Consider the following 17,985-nt stretch of genomic DNA (forward strand, 5'->3'; position numbering starts at 1 on the left):
GTGTAAAATCGTGGCATCTAAGCATCTAGATATTAATTTATCAAGAGAGGTCAACGTTACCTTGGCATTAAAAGGAAAACGTAAAGGGAAAAGTGTTTTACATGCACTTGTGGTTTTATGACGAACTTGCAAACCGACCCCCATCTTTTATCGTTCTGTCATTCTATTGGCGCGAAAATGATACGATTTTTTCGAGAAATATATTAACGTATGTGCATATATATTATGTCTATTATGTATTCTGATAAATTAAGGATAAAATACCTTTTTTAAATAAATATCTTGAAGCATTTCGTATATCAAAACGTCTTGGTATTATTTTAGTTGCGGCTACTGAGACTGACAAAAGAAAATGGCCGTTTTTACGTATCTTCTGCAGCTATAATGTAACCTTCAGAATAACAATTTCAATGCCTAGTTTTTGCAAGATTCACGCTCTATAAGAAGTGTTTACGATATCTTTATGTTAAGTAGTTTTTGCACTCATGCAATTACATATTTCGTTAACACATTTATCAAGTTTTTTCAACCATTAGCGCTTAGTTTTGCGTTTTTAAGCACTTAACTTGACGAGTTTGTCTTCCTTTAAGTAATTTGTTTTGTAAAGAGCCATTACCTACGAATAATGTTCCTTATTTTCTATGAAATAAGTATTTTGTGTATTGTTTTTTGAGTTTTCTTTTACAAGACATTAGAACTTATTCATAAATCTAAGTATGCACCTATACCTAATTAGCAAAGTAGGTATTGACTCTGGAATTTTCAATAAAAACAGATGTAAAGGAATATAGTACATAATTGTGTATCAATTTTCCTTTAAAGATTAAAATTTTAAACAATTGGCGTCCGAATATTGTATTACCCACTTGTTAAGATATGACCTTGTCACGGCGTAAGGTGAAGGCATGCACAGATGCAGTGAAATAGAACGTTAATACATTTACTTGCAAGCGAGAAAACGAAACGTAATCCCGAAACTGTGCACCGATTGCTTCACATTTCCTCATTAACTAGTCATTTAATTTTGAATCTTATAATAAGGGGATAAAGTCTATAGTACAAAGGTCATGTTATAACGGTTGGAAGTGTCGTGAGTCTATTGAAAATTGGAATAAAAAGGTTTGAGTTGTAACATCTTGGTCTCGAAGCTTGTTAGGAAATCGAAGATGGCGACTGCTTTTTCGTTCGACGTGGCGCAACTAAATGTTCACGTTCGAAGACGTGATGTCGCATTTTACAACTGATGTAATTAAATTATGATAATAAGTATAACTTCTTTGGTGAATATGACTTTGAAAAGACTTGTGACTAGCAGTTTCAAAATAACGGAATCTAGTTGTAATTTATGTCTATAGAGATCTTTTTTTCAATTACTGTAGGTACCTACCTTAAATTACAAATGTAAAATAAATACCCAATAACAAATTAAATCCATGTTCTACTGCTTGACAAGGGTCTGCTCCCGGAATAAGGGATGGGTTAGGCCTTGAGTAAAAGTATTTTTAAAGCTTCAAATTTATCATCAATGACACCATTGCCCGTATTTTCCTGGCAATCAAAAGCAAATATGCCACGAAATATACAGGTACTTACGAAAATTTTCTCAGAATTACTTTTAACCAAAGTTCTTGAATATTTCAGAACAAATTGCGACGCTCAATTAGACAAAATTCATTATTTATCAACGTCCTATTTCGTAGAGACAGGCTCGCTATCGATTTTTTAAACCCCATTACTTTTTCAGTTCTTTGGCCTGAAGATATTTATCGCAATTGGCAACTATTGCCGAGCTCTACACTTGAAAGTTTCACATCCTAGGCTGAATGGCTAGGTTTCTTTTGCCTTTATTTATTCAAGGTAGACAAGCAAAACTCCTTTCTTTCGAAAGTGGCTAAAGTTAAAAATCAAATATTTTTTTCATTTTATTTTAGCGTAGGTATAGTTAGTGGTCATCCTAGGGTCTTAGTTGTTCACGCCGCCCGTAAGGCCTTTGACCTAGCTTAGGGCTTAGGGTCCTTAGGGTCCTTAGGGAATCTTAATCTTTTATTGTTTTATTCTTGATCTTGTCATACAGGATCAAAACTGAGGAATTAGATATTCATATTCTTTTATTAGGTACCTATATCGGTTTACATAACTAGTCAAACCCGTGTCAAAGTTATTTAAACCCAAAAACAAAACATTTTATAACTCATAACTCATCATCACTAAATTATCTTAAATTTATAGTTTCAAATAGCCGCCATAATTAAATGAAAAGCCTTTTATTATCTATTGTTGGATAAAAAGCATAAAAAATGTATCGTTGTGAAATAATCTCACGCAGTCGAGCTCGTGCGTTAATTCGTTGGCACTAGATGGCAGTAAGTGTCAGCATGAACAGATCTGCTCACAAACTGATTATTATTGCATAAAAACTATAATGCTGGTAAAGATGGAAGCACACTGAGTTATAAATAAAGTCTTTATACAAAATGCTATAGATAGTGGCTTAGCCATGTTGGTGTCAGTTTTTTAACGTAGTTCTTTTAAGAATGTTTGGCAAAACCATATTAGTTATCATAAAAAAAGGTAAAAAACAATTTTAATTGTTTAATTTTCTAATTTATATTAGGTTTTTCACAATAGTTGCCCGAAGTTCGGTGACGTGCCATATATATTATGACAATAGGCTCGCTCTCTAACCTAGGGACTAACATTGCTAATAACAAAATACGGGTGCTCGTATTTCGTATACCTCCGCCCACAATTTTGTGTATAACAAGCGTGATATTATATTTGTATGTATTTAAAAATAAGTAATTTGAGATATAGGTCTATTCATGATCATATCAGTAATCATTCGAATTTGGTAACAAACACGTAATAAAATTAACTATGATAAAAAATTGCACCTCATAACATTTCTTTCTATGTCATACTATGGAATAAAAACATATTATTTAATACAAAAATCACAACAAATTAATATAATACTCTAACATATTACACTCAGTGTACCTCACGCCTAACAAGTCTATAATAATGGCAGTGAAAATGGCTACTAACTTTCACTATAAAGATTAGCCTTTTTTCCTCTTCAATAGAACGTCAGTTATCTGACTAGATCTAGATGGTATTTAAACGTTTTTCTAGATATATACAGATACTAGACAGACCGGCTTTTGTATTGAATACAAACCTTTTGTTGTATTCGGTAGAAAGTGTATTTACAATTGTATTTCAAAGCTTTTGTTGTCCTCTCCTTGTCGTTTGTAGGGAGCTTATTTTGAATGTCTGTGATATACTGATTGGATATCTAGTTTGAAATTTAGTTTTGTTGTAAAAAGAAGCTAATATAGTGTAGTTAGGAGTGAATTTAATAATAAAAGTTTTTAGATGCCATTTTAGCGGCTATAGACAATGTAGTGCAAGCTTAAATTCAAATAATTATTATTTATTGCACATTGCATCAAATTTCACTACAAAATTAACATCTTCTTTAAATTTTAAAATATGTACAACTATAAACATATAATTTATGTACCTAATACAAAAATAAAACACCTTTTTTTATTTAAAATATGTCATACTTATCATTTTATTCTGAAGCTGTAATATTGGTGGTCACATCGACAAACTTATTGATTTTCTGTCGCGTTATAAATAAGTACTAAGCATACCTACTTAGCTACTAAATATAAAACTTAATAAAACCGCGTAAAATACCTACAAATTACACGGAAATTATATTTATTTCTTATAAAGTGTCAGATAGTGTTACTATGGCCCTTAGCACTGGCCAGTGCGTCTCCAGCCAGGAAGTGAGAGGCCAAGATGACATGACGAATGTCGCACATCCGTACATACAGACATTATGTAAAAATGAATGTAAAAAGTCGTGCCAAAGCAGAATCGTGCCATCACATTAATGTAGAGAATGTAAAGATGCTTCTTTATAAAGTATAGTGATTTGACATTACGTTTTTTTAAATTGAAATGTCAAATATTGATGACACCATTGGGCGTAATAGCGGGAAAAATCTTGGGATTCGTTTTTTTGTGATTTTGTTGCGATAACATTACTTAAGATTACATTGTTTTTAGGGTTTTTAGGGTTACCAAAGGTGTCCCTTTGGGTACAGAACCGCCTTAACAAAACGGGAGTCTTATTACTAAGACTTTCCTGTCTGTCACCAGGATATCGCATAGACTGTAAAGTAATACTGTTAAATTTTTCACAGATGATGTAGGTATTGCTGTTGCCCTTTTAACAGCTAATACTCATAATATGTAATAAAGTAAATAGTTAACAGGGATCATAGCAACAAACGTGGTTTTGTTGCCATTTTCATAAATAATTTTACGGGACCCTCAGTGCGTCAGTCCTAGTCCATAGTAATTTTGTAGCTCCAATTTAGTTTTTAATGATTTAGTATTGTTTCGTGTGTAATACAAGACCTTTATCGCGAACAGAGCTCGTTAAACATTGATTTCAAATCGATTAAAATTGCAAACAAACATAATTTATTACCGTATTTTTGCTATTAAATGGTTCATTATCGAATTAAAATTTTAATAAGTAAGTTGTCTATGTATAGACGCAGATAATATCCCTAATTCCTTTATAATTCGGTAATTTTGGCACTTTAACGGAATGATATATGACAGTCAATTATTTTTTTAATCTGTAGTTTTTAATGCGTCGATTTTACGGCCATATTCTCTTAAATAAGGCATTAAAATCTAATAATAATTATAAAACATGCGGTCCTGTATGACAAGATCTATGGATGTGAATGAAGCAAAGCTACCTAGTTTGAAGTTTCTAAGAATCATACCAAGTGACGTTCTCTGGTTTCTGCCTACTGCCTACCCCTGTGGGAAGAAGGCGTAGTTTTATGTTTAATATATGATTTTACGGTTGTCAACTTATTTTACCCTCAAGTTCAATCAAAGAGAACTACACAAAAAGTATATTTGAGACATACACACAGTCTTATTATAATTTTGTTGTTATATTTTACGTCGGAATAAAAACTTTTTTGCAAACCAATGTTTTTGAGTTTCGTAATTTATTTAGTCACGAATTCACTATAAAGTTATATAGGAAAAAATATTTGTCTTTTGTTAACAAAGTAACAACAAAGACGTGATATAAGTCAATGAAAAAAGACAAATTAATTTTCATGACGTTGGTCGTCTGTATATTTTTTGGGTGTAAATTGTATGCCAAATGTTATGTAAAACTAGTTTCACTCCGCGACTTCGTCCGCGTAAAAAATATTCTATGTGTTAATTCAGGACGTAAGCTATCAGTGTATAAAATTTCATAAAAATCCATACAGTAATTTTTGCGTAAAGTGTAACAAACATTCATCCATCTTCACAATATTTCGAATTTTAGGGAAACTCAGGAATTTTCCCAAAACGTTAGTTAAAACTGAATCTTTATTTAATGGATTGATAAATGAACGAAAAATAATGAATTCTGAGTAATTAAATAAGTTTCTGAAAATGTATAATAGAATACGGGAATTAACGCGAACACGGATTTTACCTTAAAATGCCTAACGTTTCGGCGCAGGTTGCACTCGCCGTGGTCCCAGGCTGACTGGAGCATTTTCTCCTCATATACACGAAGTCCTGTCATCGCTGCTCCAGTCAGCCTGGGACCACGGCGAGTGCAACCTGCGCCGAAACGTTAGGCATTTTAAGGTAAAATGCGTGTTCGCGTTAATCCCGTATTCTATTATACATTAAACATGCAACGCGAGAGTTTAAAAGTTATGAAGTTTCTGAAAAGCTGACAATTATGATAATAACTTTGTAACAATGTTTCTAGCTCGTAGCACTTGTTGGAAATAGCTCCACTTTGTAAATGTCTCATTATTATTAAATTAACCCCAATTTTAACCCTTAAATAATAAGTTCAGAGGTCGTTCACCCAATCTGTTGTTTTAGGTTAATTGACAATTAATTCCGCGAAATATTTCGATCTTTATCTTTTTGTAGAAACTAACTTGACGCAGGTACTTTAATTTATTAATATTTTTTAGGTACTTTAGAATTAGGTGTGTTGACCATTTTGCTTTTAATAATTCCTACGTGTATCAATTAAATTACTACTCAGACTCAATGATTATTTTACTTGGTAAAATTTTAAGTTTCCGATAATAATATGATGTTTTCACTTATTTATTTCTTTAGTAATAAGTAGGTGTATGTATTATATTCTCATTAATAAAATCTTATTTATTTTACAGGTAATTATAACTACACAACTCTACGAGATCTTAAGGTTTATGGTAAGCTTCATGTGATTAATGTGATATCAAAACTTGGTAAAAAGTTCAAGAATTTGAGATAGCACAACATTTTTTTATAAACATATTTGATCGACATTATTCTTGACTGACTTCTAGACTTTAACATTATCTTCGAAAAATATTCAACGTCAAGGGATTTTTACTTTAAATATCACATTACTACAATTTTAATAGGGAAGAAACAAACAGTAAAAGTATGTACTAGAACATTTTCTGTTTAATCACTTATTCACGTCGTGTTATGCACCTGATAATGTTTCTATAGAGCATTCTCAAGTGTCCAGTACCGACATACCGTTACTTATTTATCACGTTGTAAATCCTTTTTATGTAATACTAATTATAAGAAGCTATTTTGCAATAAAAGTGCTGGCATGTGATAATATATTGGCTCCTTACCTCTCGAAGTGAATTGATTTTACATTTGAAACAGATTGCACCATTTTTTCGTATGTTGGCGGTAAATTTAATCATTATTTTTTTTTATGAATTTTGTAATCAATTTTAAATTCGAATTTTCTTTAATATAATTCGTGTTTTGGATAAATGATCTAGTAATACCAGAGTAAAAACAAAATAAACCGATTTTAACTCAATTCTCACTGAGGAGAATTGACCACTAAAATGTTCTAGCTGGATACGTCAATTTTGACATTGACAGACGCACAGTAGATTAAAGTAAGTTTATCCCTACGTATCAAGGTGTTCTATAAGTGTAGAGTCTTCATAAGGAATCATGTTGTACAATAATTCTTAATGCAGCAGGTGTTGATTGAATCGCAGTCAATTATCACATTGCCGACATTACTATTACTTCATCAATTGCAAATGATTAACGTGGGACTTTACACAACTTATTCTTAATTGTGTTCTTAATTATTGGCATAATAATGGAGTTTTATAAACGACTATCATATTTACGGGTGTTTAAGGCTCGCGATGGCAGCACCTTTAGCAAACACACCTTTAACAAAAATAAATAACAACAGTAAATAAATTGCCCGAATATTAACCACGAGAAAAAGCAAAAAATCCCGGTAAAAACCTCGTAATTTTTGGTCATCTCACAACCCAACAAAAGTACCTGTAGTAATGACCAGAGCTTCACTGGTTATACAGACACTAATTAGCTGTTCAGAGCAAGATTTACGAAAAGATTCTTATTCTTTTCCAAAGAAACTCGAAGGCTACAACCATGACTACCATTAGACATAAAAGCCAATTCATTAATTTGCCTTTACCATTACCAAACGAAAAGTCCACTAAACACATTATATTAAGTAAACAGCTTTAATCCGTTTTACTAAAAACATCATATTTTCCACCCATCTATTGGAAGTCCATCAATCACTTTGTACTGTGAATGCGCGCGCGCCGATGACGTCACGGCTTGGTCGATTGACAGATCATAAATCAGCCGTCAGGAAATGGTTGTGTTTCTTCTTGACGGTAAATAGGTAGAGCTTAGTGCTTTGATTGGTGTCTGGTTATATGGTTTAGACGGTACCAGAGCCTAGTCAAGTGCATGTCAAGAAATCATTGATTCGAATCGATTCGTCTGGAATCGGGAACGAAAAAGTCAGAAAAGAGAAATCGGAAAAGTTGATTTTATTTCATTTATGTTGCCGTTTTTTTTAATTTCTTGTTTTCTGATATAAACAAGATATCCCGCTATTATAGAAATGTGAAATTTGGGAATGTATGTAATAGAATGGATATTTGAAAACTACTGTCTTTTTTCGTATATAAGTAAAATTTATACAGCAAACTTTTCCAAAATATCTTATCACCCACACACAGCCGCAGGTTACAAGCTACAATATTTAAATTTAAACAGACTTTACAACGTTTATCTGCAGCATACAGATTAAACGTCAATCTATCTCGAAAACAAGCTTCAAGAACAAACTTCGAAAACAACAAGAAGTTTTCTCCTTCAAGTTTGTAACTGTCTCGAGAGCTACCTCTATACATTACATGTGACAGATTGTTTCTTACTTGTCCCACACGTTTCAACCATAAAAAACTGTTGGCCGTTTTCCCGAAAACTTTATTGTAAGGCTTGCTACACACAGATTCGGTTCGGCATTAATCGGCACAGCCGGGCGGTAAAGTCGAGTTTGTGTAGATCAGTGGTTCCCAACTAGCGGTCCGCGGATGACTTTAAAATTTACAATTTTCAGGATTTTTAATACACTTTATTTTTAATATACTTACATAGTGGTCCCTGTTAACAAGAATAATATAAAAGTGGTCCCGGGCTAAGAAAAGGTAGGGAACCCCTGGTGTAGATGAACGTTCGGGAAAAATGCCACTCGACATCGCCGCGAATGAATAACAACAAATTTTGACGATCTGGAACGAAAAAGCTACCCGATCGACACAAGTGTGCAGCAAGCCTAAAATTGTTACAAGTGAAATTGTCTTATATAGTTGTGTACTCCAGAGGGCGAAATTCAAGATCTTTATGAATCTTGCTTTGTGGTGGCTCTCTCAAGTAGTCTATAGTAACTTGATTAACAAGAGAGAGTAATAAAATTCATGTCTTTGTTTCAAGCGTTGAATTTTTTTTAATAAGTCTAACTAACTGCAAATTGTATTTTTTCGCGATTTTAGACTTTAGCCTGCTGCGTTTATCACTGAGATGTAATAATTTTTTTTACCTAGGGTTGCCATTGACCTTATTTTTTTTTGGCAATCGTCGGCAAATACAGAATATACTCCCACGTGACGACATCTCTGACTTATTCTATATATTTATAGCGTATAGAGATGCGTGAAAGATACGCCGCTCCGTGCTTCGAATACGTAATCATAGCGTACACTTACAGCGTATTCATGCGGAAACAAGCATGCGACTAAGTATAGGATGCATGCATACGTAATTTGAAGAGCATGCACAAATAACACGATTTCTAGAGTTAGAAAAAATATAGGTTTCGTAAAAAAATGGGCTCGTTTTTAATTTTCATCGAAGCGAATCACAAAGAATTGAAATTAAATGCGTAAACTAAAACGATGAGAAACAAGTCTTTCCTAGGAGTATTCGGTTATTAATTTTGTTTTTATCTCCAAGTGGAACATATCGGGCGATCGAACGTAGCGGAATGTATCAATAATAAATCATTTATTCCGTTTCAATAATTTGTGTTAGTAACAAAATACAACCGTTTATATTGTGAAATGGTCTATGAAAGATTACCTCTACAAACAATCTTAGAATAATTTGCATACACAAGATTGCTTACAATATCCTATACAAACATACTTGAAAGACAACAAACATACACCTGCAGCCCTTAAGATAACCCGAATGTAATTGATATTAATCATTAGCATATTAATTCCCTCGGGACATCTTCCGCCATGTTTACCAAAGCATTAAACTATGCGTTAATAGGGGATCTTAGTGTTAATTTCTGCCGATAGAGGCGCCACTGATTCCATGACATACTACTCTCATATTAGTACTCTGTAGTTGTCGTTTGTTTTTTAGGGTACCGTACACGAAGTGTAAACACTGCTGTTTACAGATGATGTATTTCGGTTGATAAATATTTCAGGGGGCTCCGATGCAACAAACGCGTTTTTATGTGCCTTTTTTAATTAGTACGGAACTTTTCGTGTTTAAATTAATGAATTACTTCAGAAGTTAGTATATAAAGTATTTAGGACGTAGGTGCCATGTTTTTGTCGTAATTCATTGTTTTTAAAAAAAGCATGTACAATTTGCATAAGACAAATGCCTAATCCAATGTAAAATAAAAAACATATCTTGTCGAATTGTCCAGAAAATAAAGATTTATGATAAAAAACAAAGAAGTAAAAGTAATATCAGCCTACAATACATTTTTCAGTACTACCAATAAAAAAAGCAAACTACCACAGACTAAATAAAAAGCATTGTTTATGTTGTGCTCTGGTGGCGCCACCTATTATAAGCTCCGATATTACATCGCTGATTGAGCCTCAGTTAATTAACGCTTAATATTTGATGTTATCTCGTATAATGTATTAAGTTTAATTTGGGCATGTAACACTCGCTTGCCAATCAATCAATCTTCAAGATAATTACGTAATTACTTAAGTGGGATGCTTTGATCGTAATTAGTGTGACATAAACAGATCATCGTGCTTGGGTGGCTAATGGTTCATTAACATAATTTTAAGGTTGTATTTCAGAAGCTTTTATTAGTAATTCATAATATTATAAACCTATCTGTCTGTTCGCAATGAAATCAAAGTCTACTGAACGGATTTTCATGCGGTTTTCACTAATAGACGGGGAAAAGTTTTACCCCGGTGAAACTGGACCGTAGGCGTTTCTGTGTCGTCAATACAGCTAATTAGCAAATTCTAAAAAGGCAACTCCTTCTCTAAGAATAGCTCTTGTGTCACAGGGACTTTTACAACGATACAAACAACGTACATAAAGTATTACTAACTAACCCCATGACAAACTAGAAGTGGCGTGGCGACCACCATAACCACTGCACTACGGCTATACAAAACTTAAATTGTAAAGTTCTTGGTTTGTTATAAATAGTCAAGTGCATACACAGATGTTTGAATAGCGTCATATTTTCATTTGCTAACCTTATTAGCTCTTAACCATAATGAACCAAGTAGGATAAACGTATGACGGATTTCTCACGACATTTATCTCTACATCACAGTAGAGGCATTTGAGGTTAGATACAAACCAGATAGTGTTCTACTGTTCAATATAAGTATTTTTTTTTGTAATTTCTTAAGGGCATTCAAAGTCAACCAACCTGCAATTGGTCAGCGTGTCGGACTCAAGGCTCAAGCCTTCCCTCGTTCGGAAGAAATCATTTGCTCAACAGTGAGATAGTCATGGGATAAAACAAATGTAATTTGAGGTGATAAATTACCGCGACTTGTACACATAGAACTAAAACGATTTATTACGATGACTTATTTGTTAACCGATGTTTCCACCGGGTTACATCGGGCTTGATCGCGGACGAACTTTATTTGACTGATGTCTGGGTGTTAGTATATGCAACTGCTGGTCATAAGGTTCCACTTCAGGCAGTATGCTATTTGTTTTTTCTAATTTATATTGGATTATTCTTAATAGTAGCCAGAACTTAGGTTACGCGTCTGGCATAATATAGAAATAGGCTCACCCCTATTACATTGGACCAATATTGTCAATGGCGAAACATAGGTATATTTCATACACTTTCATGCCTAAACCTTTAGTAAAACAAGCGTTACGTTATATGTGTTTATAAAACAGGAGAATATATTCGTAAGACCATGTCCTTGTACAGTATAGTCATAACCTTAACCAACAAAACGTGAGTGGAATAAACCTTTGACCGACATGACGTTTAAGAAGAACATCTTAAATCTACGTACTTGCATGTTACAGTAGCCGTGTCGATTCCCACGCCGTTTGTTGGATAATAACCAGTTACTTAACCAACCATTGAATGGTTGCGTTGGTTGCGCAACCCAAGGCGACACGTGTGATCATGATCACAATGGTTGACAACCAGAGATAGTGCGTGTGAGTTCCACTGACCTTCTGTGACACCGAGTAGATTTAACTGAGGCGTTTACAAACATACAAATATACTATTTATACATATGTACATATGTGCATCCATCTCAGTCATCTCACCGTACTCACAAATTTTCGCATTTATAATACTAGGATTGCGCTCACCAGTAAAAGTTCAGCAACCTTTCCACGTCGTTTCTTGATGGGTGGTCGCTTTGTCATTAAGATCTTCGTGTTTCGGATGGAATGCTTAAAGCCATGTCCTAAAAATAATACAAGAAATTGATTGGTGTAGTAGAAATACCAAAATAAAATTGAACTTTTGCTTTCAATAATTAAAGTTCTCTGACCTTTAACCCGTACCCTGAAATGTATCATTTAGAGGTCAAAGACCCTCTTCAAGGTGATTTTTTTCCTGTGATTCCCGTTGACATTTAGACAGCGAGATGAATGGTTTAACTCCGCGCTTGACGACTTATCGGGGAAAGCACTTTACTTATTAATTTGTCATAAGAACCAAGGGAATAGGCCCTATGTACTTACTTATTGTACGTTTTCTATGAGTATATTACAAGCTGACTTTTAAAGTTCGCTTTGATTTGTTTAATAAAGTCAAGTATATTATTTACCACTGCTATTATAACAAGCGGACTTTTGTAGTTTTCCTCGCTAGTTTAACCAGTATTTTTTTAACTAGTTCTTTCGAGCTTGGCCTGGAAAGTACTAATAAATAATTGTGCACTCAGGTTTACTACATGGACATTTTGGACATAAAATATACTATAATTATGTGTATCTGATGTAACGTACCTTTTAAATGATAAAAGAGTTTTTAAGTATTCCTAAGTTGCACTTTCAATAATGTATCAACTAATAGAATTAGCAAAATGTAAAACGAGAAATACAATTATAAAAGTATTTTCAAAATCAAAGACAAATTTAAACTTTTAGCTTTATCCTTCGGATGAAATTACCCGGAACTTTAAATAATCCCTGTGAAATTCAACAATGATTTATTATATTTAAAAACAAAGTTCAAAATTCAAACAACTGTCAAGTTAAATGTTTTTTTTAAAATGGCGTCTTTGTCAAAGACCTTTAGTCCTATTGCTAAAGTTTTAAAATTGTTAATGTCTATATGGTTGGACATTAATTACGCGAGTGGGTGGGTTTGGTTAAGTAATGCTACAAACAGATGGGACTAAATGAATGGGTGACCATTTTGAATAAATGGTGCTAGTGTTGCGCTAGTAATTTCTGAAAGGAGTGATAAATTAGTGTGAAGTACGTTTAAGATTTATGTTAGTCGTGTATAATGTCTCGCCTGTATTTCACTGGAGTGTTATATACGATTTTAAGTACCCATATTTTGAAGCGGTCTTGCAATATGTTATATAGCATTAATTTTACGAGTACTAATGTTTGCGCAACGGGGTGGTCCTCTCAATATTTTAGGATAACTATCTAATCATTATCGACAATTATGCTTAAAGCAGCAGGATCATGTCTTTTTCCTACGTATAAGGTATACTTTATACGATAAATATATTCAACATAATCTTATTCATATGCCTTTTCGACAGTGTGCTGTGAACTAGTAAGGTTAAATTATTTTATGTATTTAAATGTTTATAAACAAATCTTATTATCCAGTAATTCACTTTGGACAAGATATTTCCCTCTTATATCATTATATCTGAGTAATAAATCATAATGTACATATTTCGCGCCAAACACAATGCGCCCGGAAACCCTCTAGATTTGCATGAAAATCTAATATTGTTAACAATTTGAATTTTGAACACCGAACATCGGCGTAACCTTGCAATGTTGCCACACAAAGCATAATGAATACGAAAAGAGATCTGATAACCGAATTAACTGTATACCTACGTCAGCTGTTTTAATTACCAGTGTTGCCACTGTGTCAATGATAGCATTTAATGTTTAGGTTTTATTACTCACTTACTCAGTTTCGTGTCAAAGCAGGAAGAGTTAACTTCTTTAATTAAAACTCAATGGTAAATCCCTTAAATCTACCATTTTGTCTTCAAGGGCTACATTTACTAATGGGTTATCCATTAACGAATAAAAACAAACTTCAACGTGATTGACTTGTAATATTCGATTGTGTTTTCTTTTCTAAATAGGTTAACATGAAAAGACAAAATATACAATAGTTGAAAGACTGCTACTTAGCGTTTATGAATAAGGAGGTTAGTCTATTACAGCAAAATATTTTAAAATGCCTACGTATATCATTGTTGAGTATGCTAGCTGTCAGCATTGCAATGGCAAAAGAGTCCTAGTTTCAAAACAAGATTGCTACACAATATGATGATAACAAACAATTAGTAACGCCAGGGCTGGCAACTATTCTAAAAATATATTTTATTTAGACTTGCTTATACTCATGGTAATTTTGAAACGTATAGAAAACTTTTTACTGATCGAGGTCAATGTTCCTTTGACAGTTGAGACGTTGACCAAGTTTGAGCATAGCCAAATTACAGGCTACGAGTTCAAATTTCAAACTAACTGACGCGTATTCTCTAGAGTGCAATTAAGTTGATTAAAGTTTATACTAAACTAGGGTAGCGTAGTAATTTCCCGAGAATTTTTATTTAACATGACAGTATATTATCAATAAAGAATTAGGTAAGTAGTAAGCTCCAAGGGACACTTTTGGAAATTACATTTCCAGTTAAAAATACAGGTACAAGGTACAAATAACTTAAAATAATGTGTCAAATTAGCACTGTCACGCTACAGGGACACACTATGGCAATTTCTTTTTCTATCTATCATGAAATAAAGTGCGATAATTTTAATATGATATTGCGTTTTTTATTTACTCGTCGACCCTACTGTACACGATGCTGACAGACGTCTTGCTGTGCCCTAGATTTTTTTTAGTATCTGATTCGCAGATTTCAAAACATCCGCCTACAAACTAAAACCATAAACAACCAAGCTCAATTTTTTTTGTGATTATGCATTGAACATTATACAGTTTTTTTAACCCGTTACTGTCCTAATGTTTGGCAAAGGTCTCCTCCCGTAGGAGGGAGCCGGGAGCGATTAGGCCTTGAGTACACCACGCTGGCCATATGCAGCTTGGGGACTTTGCATGCCCTCAAAAAAATTACTTATCAACTTTTCCAAGGTTCGTCCGAAGACGGGAGGAACTGCTCCCTCCTTCGGAGCCGGCAGCGATGAGGCTTTGAGTCCACCACGCTGAACAAGTGCGGGTTGGGGACAGTAATGTATTAAATAAAATTCACAAAGTTTCATCACGATGTTTTCCTTCACCGTTAGAGCAAGTGATAATTGTATCTAATACACACTTAACTTCGAAAAGTCATTGGGGCCTTGCCTCAGTTTCGAACATTGTTCATCGCTAGGTACAAAACAATAGGTTTTATTACAGTTTTTAATTCTTTCGAGGAAGTTTTTAATCGTTAATGGTTGCGGAATTCATTGAAGTAATTACTTTATAAACTGTATTAAACACGTTTGTAGACTGATACAGGAATATGTAATAGGTTGCTTAATTAAATTCTTTTTATTTGAATGTGGGTGGTCTACGTGAGGCCTAAATGACTCTACTTTGTTACTTAAACGATTATCAAATATATAAATTAATGTTACTCCTCTTATATTTTTGTATTATAATTAAATTGACCTTTAATAGTTGACATTAAACAGATTTTACTGAGTTTCAGCTTTACTGATCGTTTAGTTTAACACTACTTCAATTTTTTTTTGTCATTTTAGACTAATAGAGATTCTTCCAAAACCATAAAAAGCCTGCTATAAGATTTTTTTCAGAAATTGTCTAGCTATCTAACATTTTTTTTTTAATTTATTTATTTTATGACGCATATTTTACAAGTCTTACTTTCCGACTTTACGACACATTCCTAAGGTTTTCAAATCGTCTAAGTCTAAAGATATATTTGAAACATTCTAAGCGAGCACAGTTCGACGTTTTGACTAAAATAGGAGTCAGTACAATGGCCTGGCTAGATTCTTGTCTGCTAACGAATTTAGACTTGACTTCAAGTTTCTAATAGAATAGACATAAAGGAGTATAGAGTTATTTTGCCTTCTAAGTACTTGTGCTTCTCTATGGTCGCAGCGGCTTGTTGCTATATTCAGACATACGAAAATAACTGGCACATCGCTGTAACTTCATTATAAAATAGAGTCCTCTAGCCGCATCTGTTTCTTTGCAAACTCAAAATACTTTTAGTAATACATTTATTAAGGGCATGAAAAGTCGCCAACCCGCGCTTGGCGATCGTGTTGGACTCAAGGCCTAGTCCCTCCCGCTCGTTTGGGAGGAGAGCCTTGCCCTGCAGTGGTACAGAAATGGTTAACAAAAAAAAAAACGCCTGATAGTGATATGTTTTGTCAGCATTTGTGTAATCCCCGTGGGTGTAAACTGTATTGTCAATATAACATGTTATTGTACCTCTAATTGCGCCATTGTATGTAAATAAACATATAACTGATGTACCGATGAGAAAAATACATTAATCGAACTATAGAATCCATGAATAAATTATGTAGAATTGATAACTTTAGCTTAGAATGTATTCAATACCTTAACGAAAAAGTACTTGTAAAAACATACATTACATACATATAACCTTATTACCATATTATCTTTTTTCCATAACGGTAGGTAGACTAGGTAGAGACCTAAGTTCACTTGACACGATCCTTGCAAACTTCCCTTGCTTCATTCACATCCATACATCTTGTCATATAGGATATAATCCGTGTATGTCTTTATTACTACTGTATCATTCTTCGGCGTAGCCGAATTGCGACTTAGAAGGTTTTTTTTTGAAAAAGTAAACACTATAACTTGCCAAAATGATCAAGCATCTTGTACGAATACTGTGCAATAATTATTTTAGAAATAGGTATATTATTATTAATTTGAGTAGTAAAGATCTGAGGATAAATAATGCTGCTCATAAAGTCCTATATTTAGATTTAGTCCTCTAGCCATGTACACTTGACGTATGGATTTAAAAACTAGATATAACGTCAAAGATCAATTGTTTTTTATGTTTTTAGTACAAAAGTACTAAAAGGGAAAATAAAAGTGATTTGGATGCGTACACGCAACATCCTGTACGCATCAACTGACGTCATAGCGTAGGGTGACAATCAAATGCTATATTAAAAAAATACGAGTATAGCCTTAAGTACGAACACCATTTTTAATTGATTCATAAAAACACTACCTTTAAACCTAGCCTCGGTTTCTGAGGAAAATTTAGCGGTAGTTTATATAGCATTTAAACACATATAGAAAAAAGTTATTGGATAGATAAACTACCGCTAAATTTGCCTAAGAAACCGGGGGTTACCCTTCTCACGCGACTCTCTGTAATACCATTATTTCTTAATTATTTCAACTACTTCAATTACCAACTGAAACTTATGCTGCTCGCACGCCCTCTGGTGAAGTACACACGCATGAAATAACGTCACAATAAAACTATGACGTCACAACTAACATAGATTACATTAGTTTATGTAATTTGATATGTTGTTACTTCATTTTTAGCAATCTTTGTTTCGTAGTGTTGTTGAATTGGATTACACGTTGCAAAAGTATTTCGTAGTTCAATTTCAAGACACCAATGAATTAGTTATTCTTGATTAATATTAAAGGATAAGTAGCCTCAGAAAATAAGAAAGCCGTTTTAGAATACACCCATGCATATTCATTTATCAATGTCGATACATTTATGAGGTTGGCAATTATTTAGATCGCAAAAATTCCGTCAGTACCTACAAATAGTGGTCTGATAATCTGAAAGAACACGAGAAAATTTGTAAAAAAATATTTTGGCGATTAAAAGAGTAGCCAGAAGTTTGTTGCCAGCTCTTCTCATTGGTGCTGCCTTCCGAACTAGCGGCAAACTCACCTACTATATTTGATTACCATAAATGTCTGTCTACATTTATTGAGGGTATGCAAAGTGTGGTAGACTCAAGGCCTAACCCTCCTTCGTTTGAGAGCAGACTCTTGCCCAGCAGTGGGGACCGCAATGGGTTAAAAAAAGGGTCTTTACCTGACCTAAATGAATAAATCATTAAGCAAAAATTGCGTATTATAAA

At 33.6% G+C, this 17,985-nt stretch overlaps 2 protein-coding genes across 4 annotated transcripts in view; one reads left to right on the forward strand and one right to left on the reverse strand.

Annotated features, from left to right (window-relative positions):
- Positions 1–17,985, reverse strand: part of LOC142973180 (uncharacterized) — an 83,556-nt gene that overhangs the window by 55,802 nt on the left and 9,769 nt on the right. The window contains exon 1 of one of the 2 annotated variants that reach the window (XM_076114786.1): positions 12,007–12,078. The exons of the other annotated variant lie outside the window; for it this stretch is intronic. Coding sequence (XP_075970901.1) covers positions 12,007–12,063 — 57 coding nt within the window. The 5' untranslated portion in view covers positions 12,064–12,078. Of the gene's footprint in view, positions 1–12,006; positions 12,079–17,985 lie in introns of those variants that run through there. 2 annotated transcript variants of the gene reach the window in all.
- LOC142973181 (uncharacterized) overlaps positions 1–17,985 on the forward strand; it is a 68,049-nt gene that overhangs the window by 41,625 nt on the left and 8,439 nt on the right. The window contains exon 3 of one of the 2 annotated variants that reach the window (XM_076114790.1): positions 6,246–6,287. The exons of the other annotated variant lie outside the window; for it this stretch is intronic. The gene's annotated coding sequence lies outside the window, so the exon portion shown is untranslated. The remainder of the gene's footprint in view (positions 1–6,245; positions 6,288–17,985) is intronic. 2 annotated transcript variants of the gene reach the window in all.

The sequence above is a fragment of the Anticarsia gemmatalis genome, chromosome 5, assembly GCF_050436995.1.
Source record: "Anticarsia gemmatalis isolate Benzon Research Colony breed Stoneville strain chromosome 5, ilAntGemm2 primary, whole genome shotgun sequence".
NCBI lineage: Eukaryota > Metazoa > Arthropoda > Insecta > Lepidoptera > Erebidae > Anticarsia > Anticarsia gemmatalis.